The sequence below is a fragment of the Scatophagus argus genome, chromosome 24, assembly GCF_020382885.2.
Source record: "Scatophagus argus isolate fScaArg1 chromosome 24, fScaArg1.pri, whole genome shotgun sequence".
Taxonomy (NCBI): Eukaryota; Metazoa; Chordata; class Actinopteri; family Scatophagidae; genus Scatophagus; species Scatophagus argus.
The window spans coordinates 7,831,839-7,847,018 of record NC_058516.1 but is presented as its reverse complement, the minus strand read 5'-3'; the positions used below and the strand labels follow the sequence as shown (position 1 = coordinate 7,847,018).

Genomic DNA, 15,180 nt, shown 5'->3' with positions numbered 1-15,180 from the left:
TAGTAGGTCAGTGAGGCATGTCTGGGCTGGCCTCACTGTGGGAGCCCAAAGTTTGTTTCAGTGCAGAACAGAATCCCGCTGTGGCATTCCAGTGATTTTCCTCCTGTGTAAGCGCTGATTGGCTTCACTCTGTCAGGACTGATGGACGCTGGTCAGTGGGATGTGAATCCCCGGCTGCCCCCGGGGTTGACTGGACTGGAATTAGTGCAAAGTCACAACACTTTTATCTGTCTCCCTCGCTCCCTCTCTCTCCCTCTATGTGTCCGCCTCTATGTTTCTTCCCCCTTTTATCCATTTCTCTGTGGACATGTTACGATGTCACAGAGAAAACAACTGATTTCTTCAGTGTGGTCTGGCTTGTCTCAGCCTGGCCTTGCACTACATTCATTCTGCACTGCACTCTTTCTTTTTGCTTGAGTGCAGTCCATCATTTGCCCTGAGACCTCCATTTAGCCTGTTTGCTGCGTCTGATATTCATGGGTGTATATCCTAGTGTGTGTGTGTGTCTGTGTGTAGCTTGCACATGAAAAATCAGGTCAAACCCTGAGGATCTGAGGCGTGTATTGATCAAACATACACCGCAGCTGACTTCCGTGCTGCGATATATTCAGCAACCAAACTCCAGGAAGCTTCTCATTAGCTTTTGGACACAACACATTATCTTTCCTCATTTGCTGGAATGGTAATGGGCACTGTCTGGGATGATGCAATGCCAAATGAAGCTGATAGTAATTTAGGACATACTGTGATGAATGGTTGAATGATTTAACAGCATTAGCATCATTAAAGTCAAGTGAGAGTGCTGGACTTTTTTTGCTGGGAGAGTCAGATAACACAGACGTTAAATTGACAGACAAAGATGGATGCACATTGACATCGACACTATGTTCTGCTCGTCTACGCTTGAGCGAGCGGGTGGGTGGCGCCTTGAATTTGCCGCTCTGCAATTGAGCCTGGTGGTGTATCAACCAGGCATAAAAAATATTGGGACCACCTGCTCAGTCCATGAAATAAACTGCTCACGTGAAACCAAACCACGGTTACGTCCTGGTTTGCCAAAATTAGACCCACCTTAGAAATGTAACAGAGGAATGTTAAATATGTCCAAAGCTTGCGATAAGTATGCATGAAGAAAAAGCTTTCCTCATGCTTCCAGAAATATGAAGCAGATGGAGAAATGCCTAAATGCTGTCAGATTTTAACAGCTCAAAAGCCAGACATTTGAGGATGTACAGATTTTATATATCTATATATATATATATATATATATATATATATATATATATTTCCTGCTGTCTGAAATCCTCACCAGAGCACTGAATGTGTATTAATCCACAGGTGGAAATATGAGTAATTTCCGGGGATTTTTCTTGCACATTAGGAACTAATTGACTTAGAGCTGAGGAAGGGAAAGCCAGAAATGAACCTACACATTGTTGGTTTTGATCTTTTCATGGAATGACTTGGTAATAAACAAAATATATGATTACTCCAGATGTATCCTTTGAGCTAGAGGTTAGTTTCCCATTGCTTTGTCGTCATGTTCAGGAAGAAATAATTCCCTACAAATTGCTACTGCTATTTGTAAATGAGATTAATTTTTAGGAGAACACGCTGTACTGGAACAGGCACATCAACAGCATAAACTGCGCTGTAGCCACTGGACATGTGTTGTTGCGATCGGAGAGATAAGAAATGTTTCCTTTAGACATCAGTGTGGCCTGTTTACTGATCACATCTGACTGAGGCATCAAAGCAAATCATTTTCACCTTATGCATAAGTGTTGGGCTTCTTTTTGTAGCTGTGTGACAGTTGTGTCACAGCTTAGCTTATTATCACATTCACAGTGAAAACCTACGATATCTATTTATAAAGAAAATGTTTTTAGGGGAAATAGCTCAAAGTGTGACTGGGCATTATCTTTTATACACCCCATGTCAATGCTTTACTTAGTGTTTAACCCCAGCTGCAAATTAATGAGTGTCATGATGTAAAGATGTGCTATAACCAGCTTCTCAGATGAAATGGCTGCCTGTCTCATGCCACAGTTCATGAGGTGCACGAAAAACTCTTTTGGAAAGCAGCAGAAAAGACACGTGGACACACAAATAAAAGCTCATCTAAATGCAGAAAGGAAACCAAATTTATTCAACAGGATTTAGTGCAGTCGGTTCACAGAGTGGGTTACATTGCTTTCAGTACATCCTTTAGTCATTGTTGGAAATGAAAAAAGACTTCAAAAATGTCTGAAAAATCAAAGTTACTAAGACATTTAGCGAATATACATGGCAATTAATATATTTGTAGCTCAGTGTAATCTCATTATGAACTGATATTTCCCAGCCAAGAGCAAGGAAATTAAAATGTATTTGGGTAAAGAAATAAATAACACGGTTGGCCTTTGTACTATAGGTCCATTTATTTGTGCTATTTCTGGTTTTGTCTTTTAAATTCAAGTAATTTCTGCAGGCTATAATGAACTAGTACAAATGAACTGGTGATGATGGTTTCAGACCATACATTTGTATAGTTCCAAAGTTTGGAACTCAATCCCACATCTAGCTCTAGTGGCTTTGTGATGCAATAGTACATTAGCTTCATTTTACAATACAACTTAATAAATAATTTTAAACAATTAGCTTGTAAGTCAATAATAAGCCCATGTCATAGAAAACTGACTTTTCACTTTAATATATCAAAACCAATTCCAGCCAAACTTAAGTGTGTCTGAAGACCTTGCAGCCTCATTGACATCAGGTCATCAAATGGATATTCTGCATTTCTGCCATGTCTCATATATAATATAAAGTCGTTATCATTCACCTAAATACTTTTCAGAAGCCTTTTTCCATTACCTTACACAGCAGTCCAACCTCGTCTCTGGTGGAGTGAATTGATACATTCAGTACTAGCCGTCTCCATTAGTCCAGACAATTGTGTTTACATGAATAATCTTTGAAGAGATGTCAATCCCAGTCACAAGAAAACTTGTTCTTGTTTGACAGCTGCAATATTTCAGAGCATTTGTGTGTGTCTGTACAGTGTGTGTGCGTGTATTTTGTCTTTGTTTACACTAAGTCCTAGACAAAGAAGCAGTCTGTACATACCCACTCAGTCTGTGTGCAGCTCTCCTTTGTGCTTTTCGGACTGATAAATCCACCAAAATACAAGCTCCGTGTGAAGGATTCCAGACACTTTTTTTCTGCTTCTTTTCCCTCATCTTCACTTGCTCTTGCTTATTGAGATCCTTTTGCTTTCATTTCGTGCGCTTGGTGGAGGTTTGGCCGATGAGTGCATCAGACACACCTCATGTTCATTTGTTTCCACTCATCGAGCCAATCAGGGTTGTCCTTAGCAAAAGACGTCTAAGCCAATTAATGGATACTTGAATCCCAGACATATCGACAATGCGCCCATTCAACATTCTGTAATTAAAACAGACAAAATGAAGGATGGTGAATCAGATATGAAGAGGACAGATTGTTGGTGTGACATCAATCCAGTACAGTCCTCGTGGCACAGAGATCCTACATCATGCACAAAATGCACATTTCAAAGATGTCATAATTGACCCAAAACACAAAGCAGGGTACGGCAATACAACACCGCCATTCTTTCAGTTTTCTGCATCTGAGTGCTGTCAGTTCACGTGGCCTTTCTATATTGTTTACAGTTTTCTCCAAACAGTCAGAGAAAATAAACACTGTAATTATTTTGAGAGCATATTTTGTGGCTGCTGTCAAAAGCAGCATGAACACTGGTGGTGACGACTTTTGATGCATGATGCAAAATTAAGCTGTTTTGCTCTTAGTAGCGTCTTTTCTGTTGGTCCACCGCTTTGGTTCAGAGTGAAACATCTTAACTGTTATTGGATCTATCTCGAAATTTTGTACAGATAACAATACTCTCCATCCACTATTTTTCTCTCTCTCCACCACGACATTGAGATTTTGTGGTTTTAATTGAAGTGGCTCAGCAGCAGTTGGATATTATCACAGGCTGAGCAGAGGACCCAGATGTTTAGTAGCTGGACTTAATTAATGAAAAAATAACAAAAACAGCGCTGCAGATAGAGGCAAACGGGGCACATGACTAAAATAGGAATTCAACTAACTAACGAGGGAATGAGGTGCAGGTGGGGAGATGACTGGAGACACTTGTAAGGCGAAGGAACGAGAGGAGCTGGTTGGCTGAGTAAACCCTGGGAGTAGAACAGGACTAACGAGGCTGATGAAGGGGAAGGTGTGCAGTAGGAACAGGTGCTGGAAAGAAGGAAGGAGACGAGAGAGAGACAGAAATGGAGAGAGAGAGAGAGTGAGAGAGAGAGAGAGAGGCAGAGAGAGGCACAAGGAAACACAGGAGGAAAAGGAAACACAGGTAAGCACATGGTGACAGATAGACCGCCATAACATCTGGTTCATGCCAGGCTCAGGGCCGGAATATAATCTTCTTTTATTTATTTTGATGAACCAATCCCTAATATTTAGATAACAAGTGGTGGTTGAAAACGTGCATTCAAGGGTATTTTCTTTTTGAGATTCTTTGTAATTTTGGATATATTTAATGGGAAACTTGACTGTTGTGAGTCTGTGAGTGACCTTAGCCTTCAGCTTGGAGCTGTATTGTGCCTAATTGCAATCTTACTGTTTTTATTTTCTGTTGATTTATTTTTCTTCTGTGTTGTGAAATTAAGCTTTCTTGCTCTCAATTATTGACAATATTGACAATGTTGACGACGATAAGATGCTCTATACTCCCCAGCTTCTCTTATGTGGTAAAGATTGATTAAACAGGTGTACTTTTGCATAAAGGTGTGCTTAACGCTGCTTTGAAGTAATGCACATGATTATACATATGAGAAGCAGCTACCCCTGTAAACCGTGGCTGTAAATCTGAATGGGACTGTTGAAACCAGGAAGGGAAAAGAAGTACCTGCTGGACCCTTGACTCAGGGATTCTCATGTTTATTCTTGGTTTATTCATCCCCTGTAACTTTGGTTTCCCGACAAGCCAACTCAACCCGCACATGCACTTAAACCTAGACAGAATAAATGAAATTGTGCATGTTCGGTGCAACAGCAACAGGGGAAGACTCACTGAATAATTGAGTCAACAGGGATCGAAGAACATCTTGAACTTTCACTCTGAAAAGACAGATTAAGCTATTTTTGGGACATTTCCTTAAACGGTACACAAGTGCACAGATTCTCTAACACTGAGACACACACTTACATGGCTGTCTGTCTATGGTGTGTCAATACACACACATGTGGGCAACATACATCAAAAGCTCTGACCCTTTTCTAGAAAAGACTCTTGGACTTAAAAAGGAGCGTTGTGTTTCCCTCCTTCTGTTTGTCCTTTCATTTCTGTTCAATATCCGCTGCTCATTTTTGCTTTATGCACTGTTGATAATGTCTGTAAATCTCTTATGGATTACTTGGCTTGTATCTTACTGTTGAAGAATCAGTTTGATCCCGGGGTGCAGATATATATTTTTTCATCATCTGTTGTTATTTGATTTGACCTCCATTCATCCAGAAATATGACTTTTTGGAGCCAAAAATAGATGCTACAGATGAGCCTTCCAGTTTCTGAATATTGCACAAAAGAGCTGCCACATGTCCAGTGCTGGAATGTAACTAAATACAGTTACTCACAGTACTGTCACTAACTATCGGTCTTGATTATTATTACCTGGCAGCTGTCCTTACACACTAATTAAAATCCCATAATATAATATGTATATTGTTCTGATATAGTCCGTTCTGCAAATGAGTACTTCAATGTTTGTTAAATTTTGCATATTTTGATCCTAATGCTAAGATTTTGAGTGGAGTGCCTGTAAATTGTAACAGTAGTTTTTCAAGGTGTATTCTTGCACATGTCTGTGTTGGTCGATAAGGTTATTAAATAAAAGCAGAGATTCAGTCAGTTTGCCTCAGAGTAGCCAACATAGCAGTGATTTTGTTGTTCAGCATACTGTTGAAAATATCCACTTCTTTCTTCAGGGATTGAAAAGCTCCTGAAATTGAACAACAACAGCAACATTTTTGATAATGATGTCTCAATGAGGTAAAGATAAGTGTTTATTATAGTAGCTGATCTGTGATAATTTGGTCTTAGAAAGTCTTAGGGACTTAGTCGAGAAGGAGTCTACTGGTGGTGGATGAAGGCTGCAATGAAAGGATGAAGCTGGTGAATCTGCAAAGACTGGGCAGTGATGAAGAGGTTGAGGCATTGCACTGAGAAAACAGCCATTTGTGTGGAAGTAATCTTAAGTATAAACCTGAAAATCTGAATTAGATTCCCTGAACAAACAAAGCCGAGACACTTTTTCTGTCTCATTGTAACATCAGTAAGAGTGGAAATCGATTTCGGACACAAAACGCATCTTGAGTTCAGTGTGTTTCTTTGATGATACTCTACAACTGCAAGAGCTCACTTCATGGTCCCAGCGAATGTCGGTAATATTTTGGCATTATTACTGACATTTGTCTAAGCAGCAGAGATTCCATGCCATCTCTTTTGACTGGTCTCAACAGCCTAGAAGGTGACAACAGCCTGAGCAGTGTTGAACGTGCTGCAGATATGATTCAGAGGAAAATAATTGGTCGGACTGAGAATGCTTTGTACTCTTGGGTAGTGGGGGAATTCGTGCTTTTTCCACATGTCAAACACCACTTTAAAGTGCCTTTTAATATAGTCTTGGTATGTGAGCGTGCAGGCGAAGGCCAGTGTGGTGGGCCACTTTGTGGTTTTGTTTTTTATTATTTTCTTTCTTTTTTCTGTGGCTTTTCGTTGCTTGACCTTCAATGACATGATTCATTTAGGTGCAGGGAGGGGGAGAGAGAGAGAGAGAGGCTGGTTTAAAAAAAAAAATACAAAAATACAAAAAAATACAAGTAAAGGTTATCTGATTGTAGCACAGAAGGTCGCTGTTCTGTGCCTCTTGCACCAAGACAGCATTAAGACGGCCGCATAAGTTAATTCAGAAAAATGAAATGGCATTCACTGTGCTTAATCACATTCTGAGCTGAATGAGGAACCTCTGTGACCCAGCACTGGAGTAATAAGATTTAATATGATCTTCCCCCCACCCCCACCTCCTTACATAACTGTCATATGTGACCTTTCCAAAAGGATGACACCTGTTGAAACTATATAGCACTCAGATGGAGCCATCCTCCACCAATGTTGCTCCTTTTCTGTTTTTGTGCTTGCACTTATCTACCTAGGATTTCAAATTTAGTCTTTTTATCCCTTCTTTCTGTCTTGTTTCATAGTTTTGTAAAATAATAAAGTGTCTAATAGTGTCCAGACCATGATAGTCATGGACTATGTAACTGGCTTCATATATGTGTTAAAGTGCCGGTTTTTATCATTGCTTTGAAAACTTGTTTTTCCATTAAAGCCTTAAATAAAGGCTTGTGTGAATCTGCTTATATTTTCCACATCAAATTCATCTTTCAAATTAGCAAATTGTTATTAGTTAGCGAAATCTCTTGCCTGTTCTAATATATATATATATATTTTTGACTATTCAAAAAATGACTGTCATTAGTCAGCAAGCAGTGAAGAGGACAGGTGTTTAATTCCTACATTTGTTTAATCTGTGTGGTTTTAATGAAATCTGAAAATACAGAGAGAGTGTTTGCTGGATTATTACTGCGGTGGTTCGAGGGCCTTTTGGCCTCTTCTGTGCTGCAAAGGGATGGTTTTTATAGACTGATTTGGTGTGAGAAGAGTATCTTCAACAAATTAAAAATGGCTCTTTCACAGTTTTATAGTTCAACAGATTTTATTGTATTTGTGGATAAGATGATTGAGGTAGTACGTTTATTACTACAATCTCGGATCACAGTAATACATGTACTGAGATCTCAGAGGTGCACACTTCTCTCACTCTCTTGTTGTTAAAGTTGTGCTGCCGATGACGTTCAGCTCAGACTCGTGTCATGTTTGAGGTCATGTGGATATGTTACCAGGTCCAACTTGATAAGACTGTAGTATTGATATGACTAGACTTCATTAAGACTGATTCAGATATACTAAAACCACACTGAAGTCCTGCATTCAAAATCTTACTTAAGTATTAAAGTATTATCGGCATACTTAAAGAAAAAGTACAAGATTTGCGGTAAAATGTCCCCTATATATGATGTGTTTGGATTAATATTACTGCTGTAGATGTTTGATGAGATGCTTATGCTGCTGTTGTATTTTTAAAGATGATCATATGTTTGTAGCATGGCTGTCCTGTGAGAACCACACAGCTCTTAAAGGTTTCATGAGCTCAGAAAAACAAACCTGTTTTCAGCTGATGATGCATTTTACAGCCAAACCAAGGGGGGGGTTTAAATAGTTTATTTCAACTTAAAATGTGGGAGAATTTTCTCAAAATGTACAGGAACACTTTTGTTTATCACAAACATTCAATGTAGCTAGAGTGTGTAGCTTGTGGCTTCATGTAGGAAACCTCGGTTTGCATCCCGTCACAGACATGCCACTTTATTAACATCAGCAAACAGCTTTAGGGTGCTTTCTGAAAAGAACAACAAGTCACTGAATGTAAAACAGGATTTTGCAGAATCATCCAGTATTGAAGTTCTTGTCTGCTCTCACAGGTGTGCTCTTGGATGAATCCAAGAAGGACAGAGCTGTGAAAGTAAATACGCTCCACAGTTGTGCAGAACAGAACCGATTAGGACGCACAAAATGCAACCACGCAAGAGATGCTGTGACCAAGTATGGAAATAAATAAGTGAAACAGGTGGAGCTGTGTTTTGGAGGTAGATATCAGTCATCAGGGCCAGTATAGAGCATGTGACAGATGGAACAAAGCACAACCAGCAGCTGCAGTGTTACTTAAGCATTAATGTCACCATTAAACTTTATTGGTGACTTGTTTGAGTATGATTTTCAGAGTCAGCTGATGTTGATTAGTCGACACAGCAGTGACTCCAACATTTTGTGTGTACTTCCCTCTTCAGCAACTTCTTCTTTCCTGTTCTTTGGCTGTGATTACTGCCCATCATCACTGTCCTTGCCCTTGTTTGATTCTGTTCCCTTTCTGATCTTATTCCTCTTCTTTTTGTCTTCTTCTCCTCCATTTGTTTTTTCCTCTGGAATCAATGTATACAGAAATTTAGCTTTTGAAGTGAAACTCGGCATCTAAATTAATTATGAGCAGTACGAGTGTGATGGACCCCTCCGAAAGCTTGGAAAGAAAGATCACCTGTTCAAAGACACTGGGGGAAGAAACAGCTTGAGGAATCAAAATATGTGGAAGAGGATGTTGCTTGTTTGAGATAAACAAAAAAAGGTGCATGTTGTCCCTAAAGCAAAGGACTATAAAATTCTGCTACTCCTGCTGATTATTTGGTTTTATTATTCGGTGGGGTAGATTTGGTTTTATTATCAACACATGTAGGCAAACCCTTTTGTATTTGTTCATTTTTGTTTCATTATTCATTGTCACATCTTTGCTGCCATTAATTCATCTCACAGACAGACAACAGTCTGAGAGTTGCCAAATCAAGTGATGTATCTCCCATATGTCATTCTTTAACTCTCCATCAAAACAGTTTATCCATTTATGTATATGCGTCTACCACTAGTACTACTTTTCGCATTACTCCTATGTCCTTAGTAGCAGCACTTCTGACAGGTAAAAGGACACTACTGTTGTCACTACTATAGTACTGCTACCTCTCTCACCATAACAAACAAAAGTAAATCATTTGTAGAGTTAGACAAAGACATGCAGGTGTTGATTATACCTCGAGCCAAATGCTCAGTGAAGCAAAGCCAACAGTTTGCGACGTTTTTCATTTTGTGCCGCTTCCTTCCTCGCAAACAGACTTCAAGTAAGCAAGCAGTTATGCAAATGATTTCCTTTTGTTTCTTTCAAAGGTCTTTTTATTTGATTCTCAGGGAAGAACAAGACAAAAGCATGTTTGTGAAATTAGCTGCACGCACACTCAAGCAATCTTTAAAATGCCACTCATAACCGTAGGTGCTGTGCAGTTTTGTTTATTACAGATGTAACAGAAGTTCATCACCACCCCAAAGCGGTGGCTGAATGGCCGTGTTTACCCTTATTTCTGCGCATCACACACAAGGAGCATCACTGTGAGGCTGCCTGCAGGACAAAGTCACAGCAATGCATTCTGGGTGAATGTGTTTATTTGTGGAGATGAGGGGTGGTGGTGCGGATGTGAGAGCTCTGAGAATATAACTGAATTTTTTCATCGTTCACAAGGTATGAAATACTATGAGCAGCACAGAAATGGACATTGGACTCGGAGAAATCAAACAGTTCCCATGTTTATCTTTTCTCTTCCTCTTCAGAGATTGAGAATGTAGTCCAGCGACCAATTTCCCAAGGTCTAGAAGATATAAATATTTCACTTATAAATATTTATACCAACTATGCAGCATCAGTTTTGCCTGAAGAAATACATTAGTCAGTGATCTGTGCCTAAGTCTGAGATTCCCTTCACAGCAAAGCATAATATAATAATATAATAATAGTGCAAGACAGTATTTTAGACCTCACTGTTTTACTTGATCAGCAGTGAAGCACAGTCCATTATGAGCCCATAAATAGCCATTGTAAGAAAACAAGGAAGAAGTCGAATTGTTTAGGTAAGTGAAAGTAAGCACTCATCTAAGAACTCATTACGCAGTTTATTATTAGATAATCATCAGTGGTGCATTAATGTAGAAATGGCATAGTTGTATCATGGTTGCCACACGCAGATATTATCAAAAGCAACTTGTCATCAAATGTAAACTTTTATCCATAATCAACATTCTTGTCCTGTGATGGAGCTGCCATTGGGCTCCTGGAAGTCTTTTAATGTGAAACATATTTGTGGGAAGTGTTGAATTTCACTGGTGGTCGTTGAAAGGTCGCCACGGTATTTAAAATTGCAAAATCAGTTCATTATAATGAAATTGCTGCAGTTAATGGATTCACTCACAAGGGACAGAAGTTGGAGACTTTGACCAATAGCAAGCCTGGTCTTGATATTGCTGACCTTTAAAGGAACAGAGAGCAGAAGAGCTGTCATATTAGCTTTGTTGAGAGGATTGGTTTACAGTTACACATAAATACTACCAAGTGAACAAGCTTGCTAAATTACAGTTGACGTAACCTTCATTTTACAGGTAGTTAGCTCTGAGAATTATTCCTCATCCTCAGTCACGCTGTTAAAGAAAATGACTGATCAGTGCTAGCAGGTTACTAGTGTGTTAGTTGTGACTTGGTGGTCTTGTGTTATTACCTCACCTTTGTAGGCCTATCTTAAACAGCAGCCTAATGTCAAAACTTTTTCTCCGTTCAGCCATGCCGTGTCAATATATTCTATTTATTAAGATAAATAAACGTGCGGTAGTAAGAATTAAAGTTTAAAACATTGCCACTTTGTACTCTATCTATCTACTGTGGTAATATGCTGCTCTCATTTGTTTGGAGTATAAATTACAAATTCTTACGTATTGTACTTTTTAAAAGAATGGTGACTCAAAATAGTTACTTTCAGTTACATTCACACACTAACACACATAGACTTTGATTTAGTTTTATGCTTTTTCTTTAACTGTCATGTCATGACCTCAACCCACATCAGCTTTCAGAAGCATCGGTAAACAAGGGATGATACAGTTTAGTCACTGATTTGAAAACCATGTCATTAGGAAACTTTGCAGGCTGAAATATTCAGGCAAGAACAACATTTCCGGCTCAATGAGTGTAAAGATTTCAATCGAGCAACCACTAAAGACAAAGTTATAAAGATAGTATATCTGCCTTCTTGGGGAGCATATTTTGGTACATGGATGTGGAAACTGTGGCTGAGTGACGTCTGTAATTGCAGAGCACTGCGATCCTCCTCCATGCAAAAATGATGAGGCTGGATAAGGAGGACTCTATTTGTTCTGTCGCTGTTCAAGTCAGGCTAATTAATTTCAGTCAGACGTGCTTTGCTGTCAACATCCTTCGGCTTTAATAATGGATTTAATATTATCAGATTCTGAGTAGTGGTATTTGCATTCCAAAAGAAAGCAAGGCCAAATTTGTTGATTTTCTTTTTCTTTTTCTTTTTTGTTGAATCCACCTGAGCTGATATCCAGTCTGACATCTCTCACAAATTTATTGTACTCTGATATGGCAAAATGTAATGTAAGATTCACAGAAATGATTTTTGTGTGAAATGTTGATATTTTGCACAAGTTTTCCACCCTACTCATTTAAAGTTGTCCTCTACACCTTCGCCTTAGTCTGTGGTAAAGAATCAGATTCTCAGCAGAGACAGAAATGATACATTTTTGATCATGTGACAGTTCCCTTGCACTTCCTGTACCTATCGCCTGCTGTGTGAAACTTGGTCAGGGACAGGAGGGAAATAGTTTATCACATTCTGAATATTTTAAGACCAAAAATAAAATATTTATACTCTAAATAATGAACTTGCAACTCCCAGGCTCTGACTTTTTGTGTTGGATTTTCCCAGCAGAGAATATATATAAGTCAACCTTGATTATCTCCCCTACAGGTCTTCATTGTCTTTTTTTTTTGTCAGTAGCTGTGAGTAATGGATTCCCTCCTTAACACCCTCGTTTTCTGACTTTGAAATGGATCCCCAGTGGAATAACGTAAGCCTCTGTAGTTAATTTCAGTCAGATATCTCCCAACACTCGCCTTCATTGTTTTGCATAATGTCCATGAATAATGGACCTGCTTCAGTGCCTTGTCTTGTAGGTGTAGTCCCCAAAAGGACCCAGTCGAAGCAGAAAATCCCATTTGGGGATTGCCATGAGAGTTCGTCTGCGCCAGGCATAACGTCTAACATTTTGTGGTTTGTGATCTGAAATGTGGGCACATCACCATCAGCGTGTCTTCCCGTACTTATTATGCAGAAGGTCACACAGGCAGGCGGTAACAAAGGGGATTCTGGTGACAGATGTATTAGGAAGGTCAAGTCTTGTCTGACTGTTATTTGGAAAAGGTCAGAAAAGTCGGAAAGTGAGTGATACTGTGTATGAAATCGAGATGTTTAGGGCACGTGTACTTCACTCACTCTGCTTTAAACATGTACATGCTGTTGTTAAAAGGCCTGGGATATTAAAATCTGTGATATTTTTTTGTTGGACAAATTTAAGACAAATATGACAGAAGTTTCTCGAGAAAATCCTACTATAAAATATGCAGATTTTTCTCCTTAAACCTGGATCAAATTTTCCCCAAACAAGATCACTCTTGCACTCCTGCATTGCAAATCAGCAAATTGTGAATGACTTCCAAAGAGTTCTCACTGTCTGACCTTATCATTGAAGTATCAGTGCACCTTGTTTACATTCTATAGAGGACTTCCAGCTGATGCACTGACCTTCTGATGGCCATGTTGGATAGCCAGACTTTGCAAACAGAGGGAAAGCTGTGAATAACTTGTCATGTTTCTCAGCTGTGTGACTCCAAGGTGTTAAACTGTAATGTAAAGCTGCAAACTGGGACCTCATCACTCTCAACTTCCTGTCCTCACTTCACTGTGGGGAGTGATAATCAAAAGTAAATATAGGCCGCCCACCTACTGTTACAGCATTACAGGGTGGATATGTACTGGCTTTTGCAGATATTCCTTTCTTTTTGACTTTTCATACATTTAGAAAAGCCATTATTTGTGCTCACCTGAATCTAAGACCAGAGATGAAATTGCAAACTTGCATGTTAATCACAAAATTGTATTTTACTGCTACAGCGATGTGCTATAATGGAGTATGTGCTAAGGCCTGGGTGAGTGAAGACGGCTGTGTAGCTGACTGTCAACCTACACCAGTCTGAATTTAAAAGAAAGCCTATTAATTAAATGCTCAGAGACAGTAAAGATCACTGAGTGACATCTTTGTCAGCTATATTTAGTTTTTATTTAGAGGCAAGTTCTCCAGAGGAACATGCAGGCTCTAGTCATGGAGATTTAACATTTGTACCACAACTTCAAAGTCCCAACAGTGGGTGGGGACGTTAATAACCTGCTACTCGGCCTGACTATATGACCAGATCAACCTACAAGATAACAAAGCTTCCTCACCGCAGCATTTAACAGATACGTTTTTAGTGGCTTGTTGCTTTATTCATCATCTACCAAGGTTGGTGGATTAAGGAAATGTACTCAATTTTGACACCGTGGGGAAATACAGTGGATTTAAATCCACATTTTCAAGGATTTAACTGATTGTGTAATGAAAAGAAAGAAAAACACACTGAGGCTCTTAAAACAATGCCAGCTAGAGTTTCATTTATTTTACCTGCTAAGTAAGGAAATTCTCATTAAGCTTTCTTAAATCACATAGAGAACTTTTCATGATTAGAAGAGGGGTCATTGCTGAGGTGAAAAAAAGTGCTGAAGTAAACAGATGTGATGGTGCAATTTAATTTCCACATCAAAAGCATAATGCACATTTACGTTTATTTTTTTATTTTTCCAGTGAGTGCTGCGCTGCTTGAGTGTTTACTTTGATGTGGACATGTTTGTGTTCAAACAAACACATTATCAGCTCCTCCAGAAAGGCCAGACTGGGGCTGCTCAGCACACACACACACACACACACAAACACACACACACCCTTCATCCAGCACATCTCTTTCGGTTTTTATACTGCTTTAGAAAGGGTTGTCAGATCCGTATATTGACTTTACTTTTCTCTCCCCAGGAGTACCAGATTGATATTATCTTCGCCCAGACCTGGGTGGACACCCGTCTGCGGTATAACAGCAGCAGCAGCATGCCGACTCTAACCCTCAACAGGTACACTGGATTTAGAGGATATACTGGAAATATATGTCGGATACCTGAATGTGTGAGCTGCAGCATCGATACCTGTGTATTGATAATTACAGCATATTGTATGTGGAGTTTGCATGTTCTCCCTGTGTCTGCGTGGGTTTTCTCCGGGTACTCCGGCTTCCTCCCACAATACCAAAAACATGCACGTTAGGTTAATTGGCTACTCTACATTGCCCCTAAGTGTGAGTGTGAGAGTGTGTGGTTGTTTGTCTTTGTGTGGCCCTGCGATTGACTGGCGACCAGTCTAGGGTGAACCCCGCCTCTCGCCCGTAGTCAGCTGGGATAGGCTCCAGCTCCCCCGCGGATAAGCGGTACAGTAAATGGATGGAT

At 39.5% G+C, this 15,180-nt stretch overlaps 1 protein-coding gene across 8 annotated transcripts in view; it reads left to right on the top strand.

Moving 5' to 3' along the window:
* LOC124055432 (gamma-aminobutyric acid receptor subunit gamma-3-like) overlaps positions 1–15,180 on the top strand; it is a 93,906-nt gene that overhangs the window by 28,465 nt on the left and 50,261 nt on the right. For 7 of the 8 annotated variants that reach the window (XR_006842640.1, XR_006842639.1, XR_006842641.1 and 4 more), the window contains one exon: positions 14,717–14,811. Coding sequence is in view for 5 of the 8 variants with exons in the window: in XM_046382284.1 (XP_046238240.1) it covers positions 14,717–14,811 (95 nt within the window). In the remaining 3 variants the exon portion in view is untranslated. Of the gene's footprint in view, positions 1–4,339; positions 4,379–14,716; positions 14,812–15,180 lie in introns of those variants that run through there. The other variant, XM_046382286.1, reaches the window with a different exon arrangement.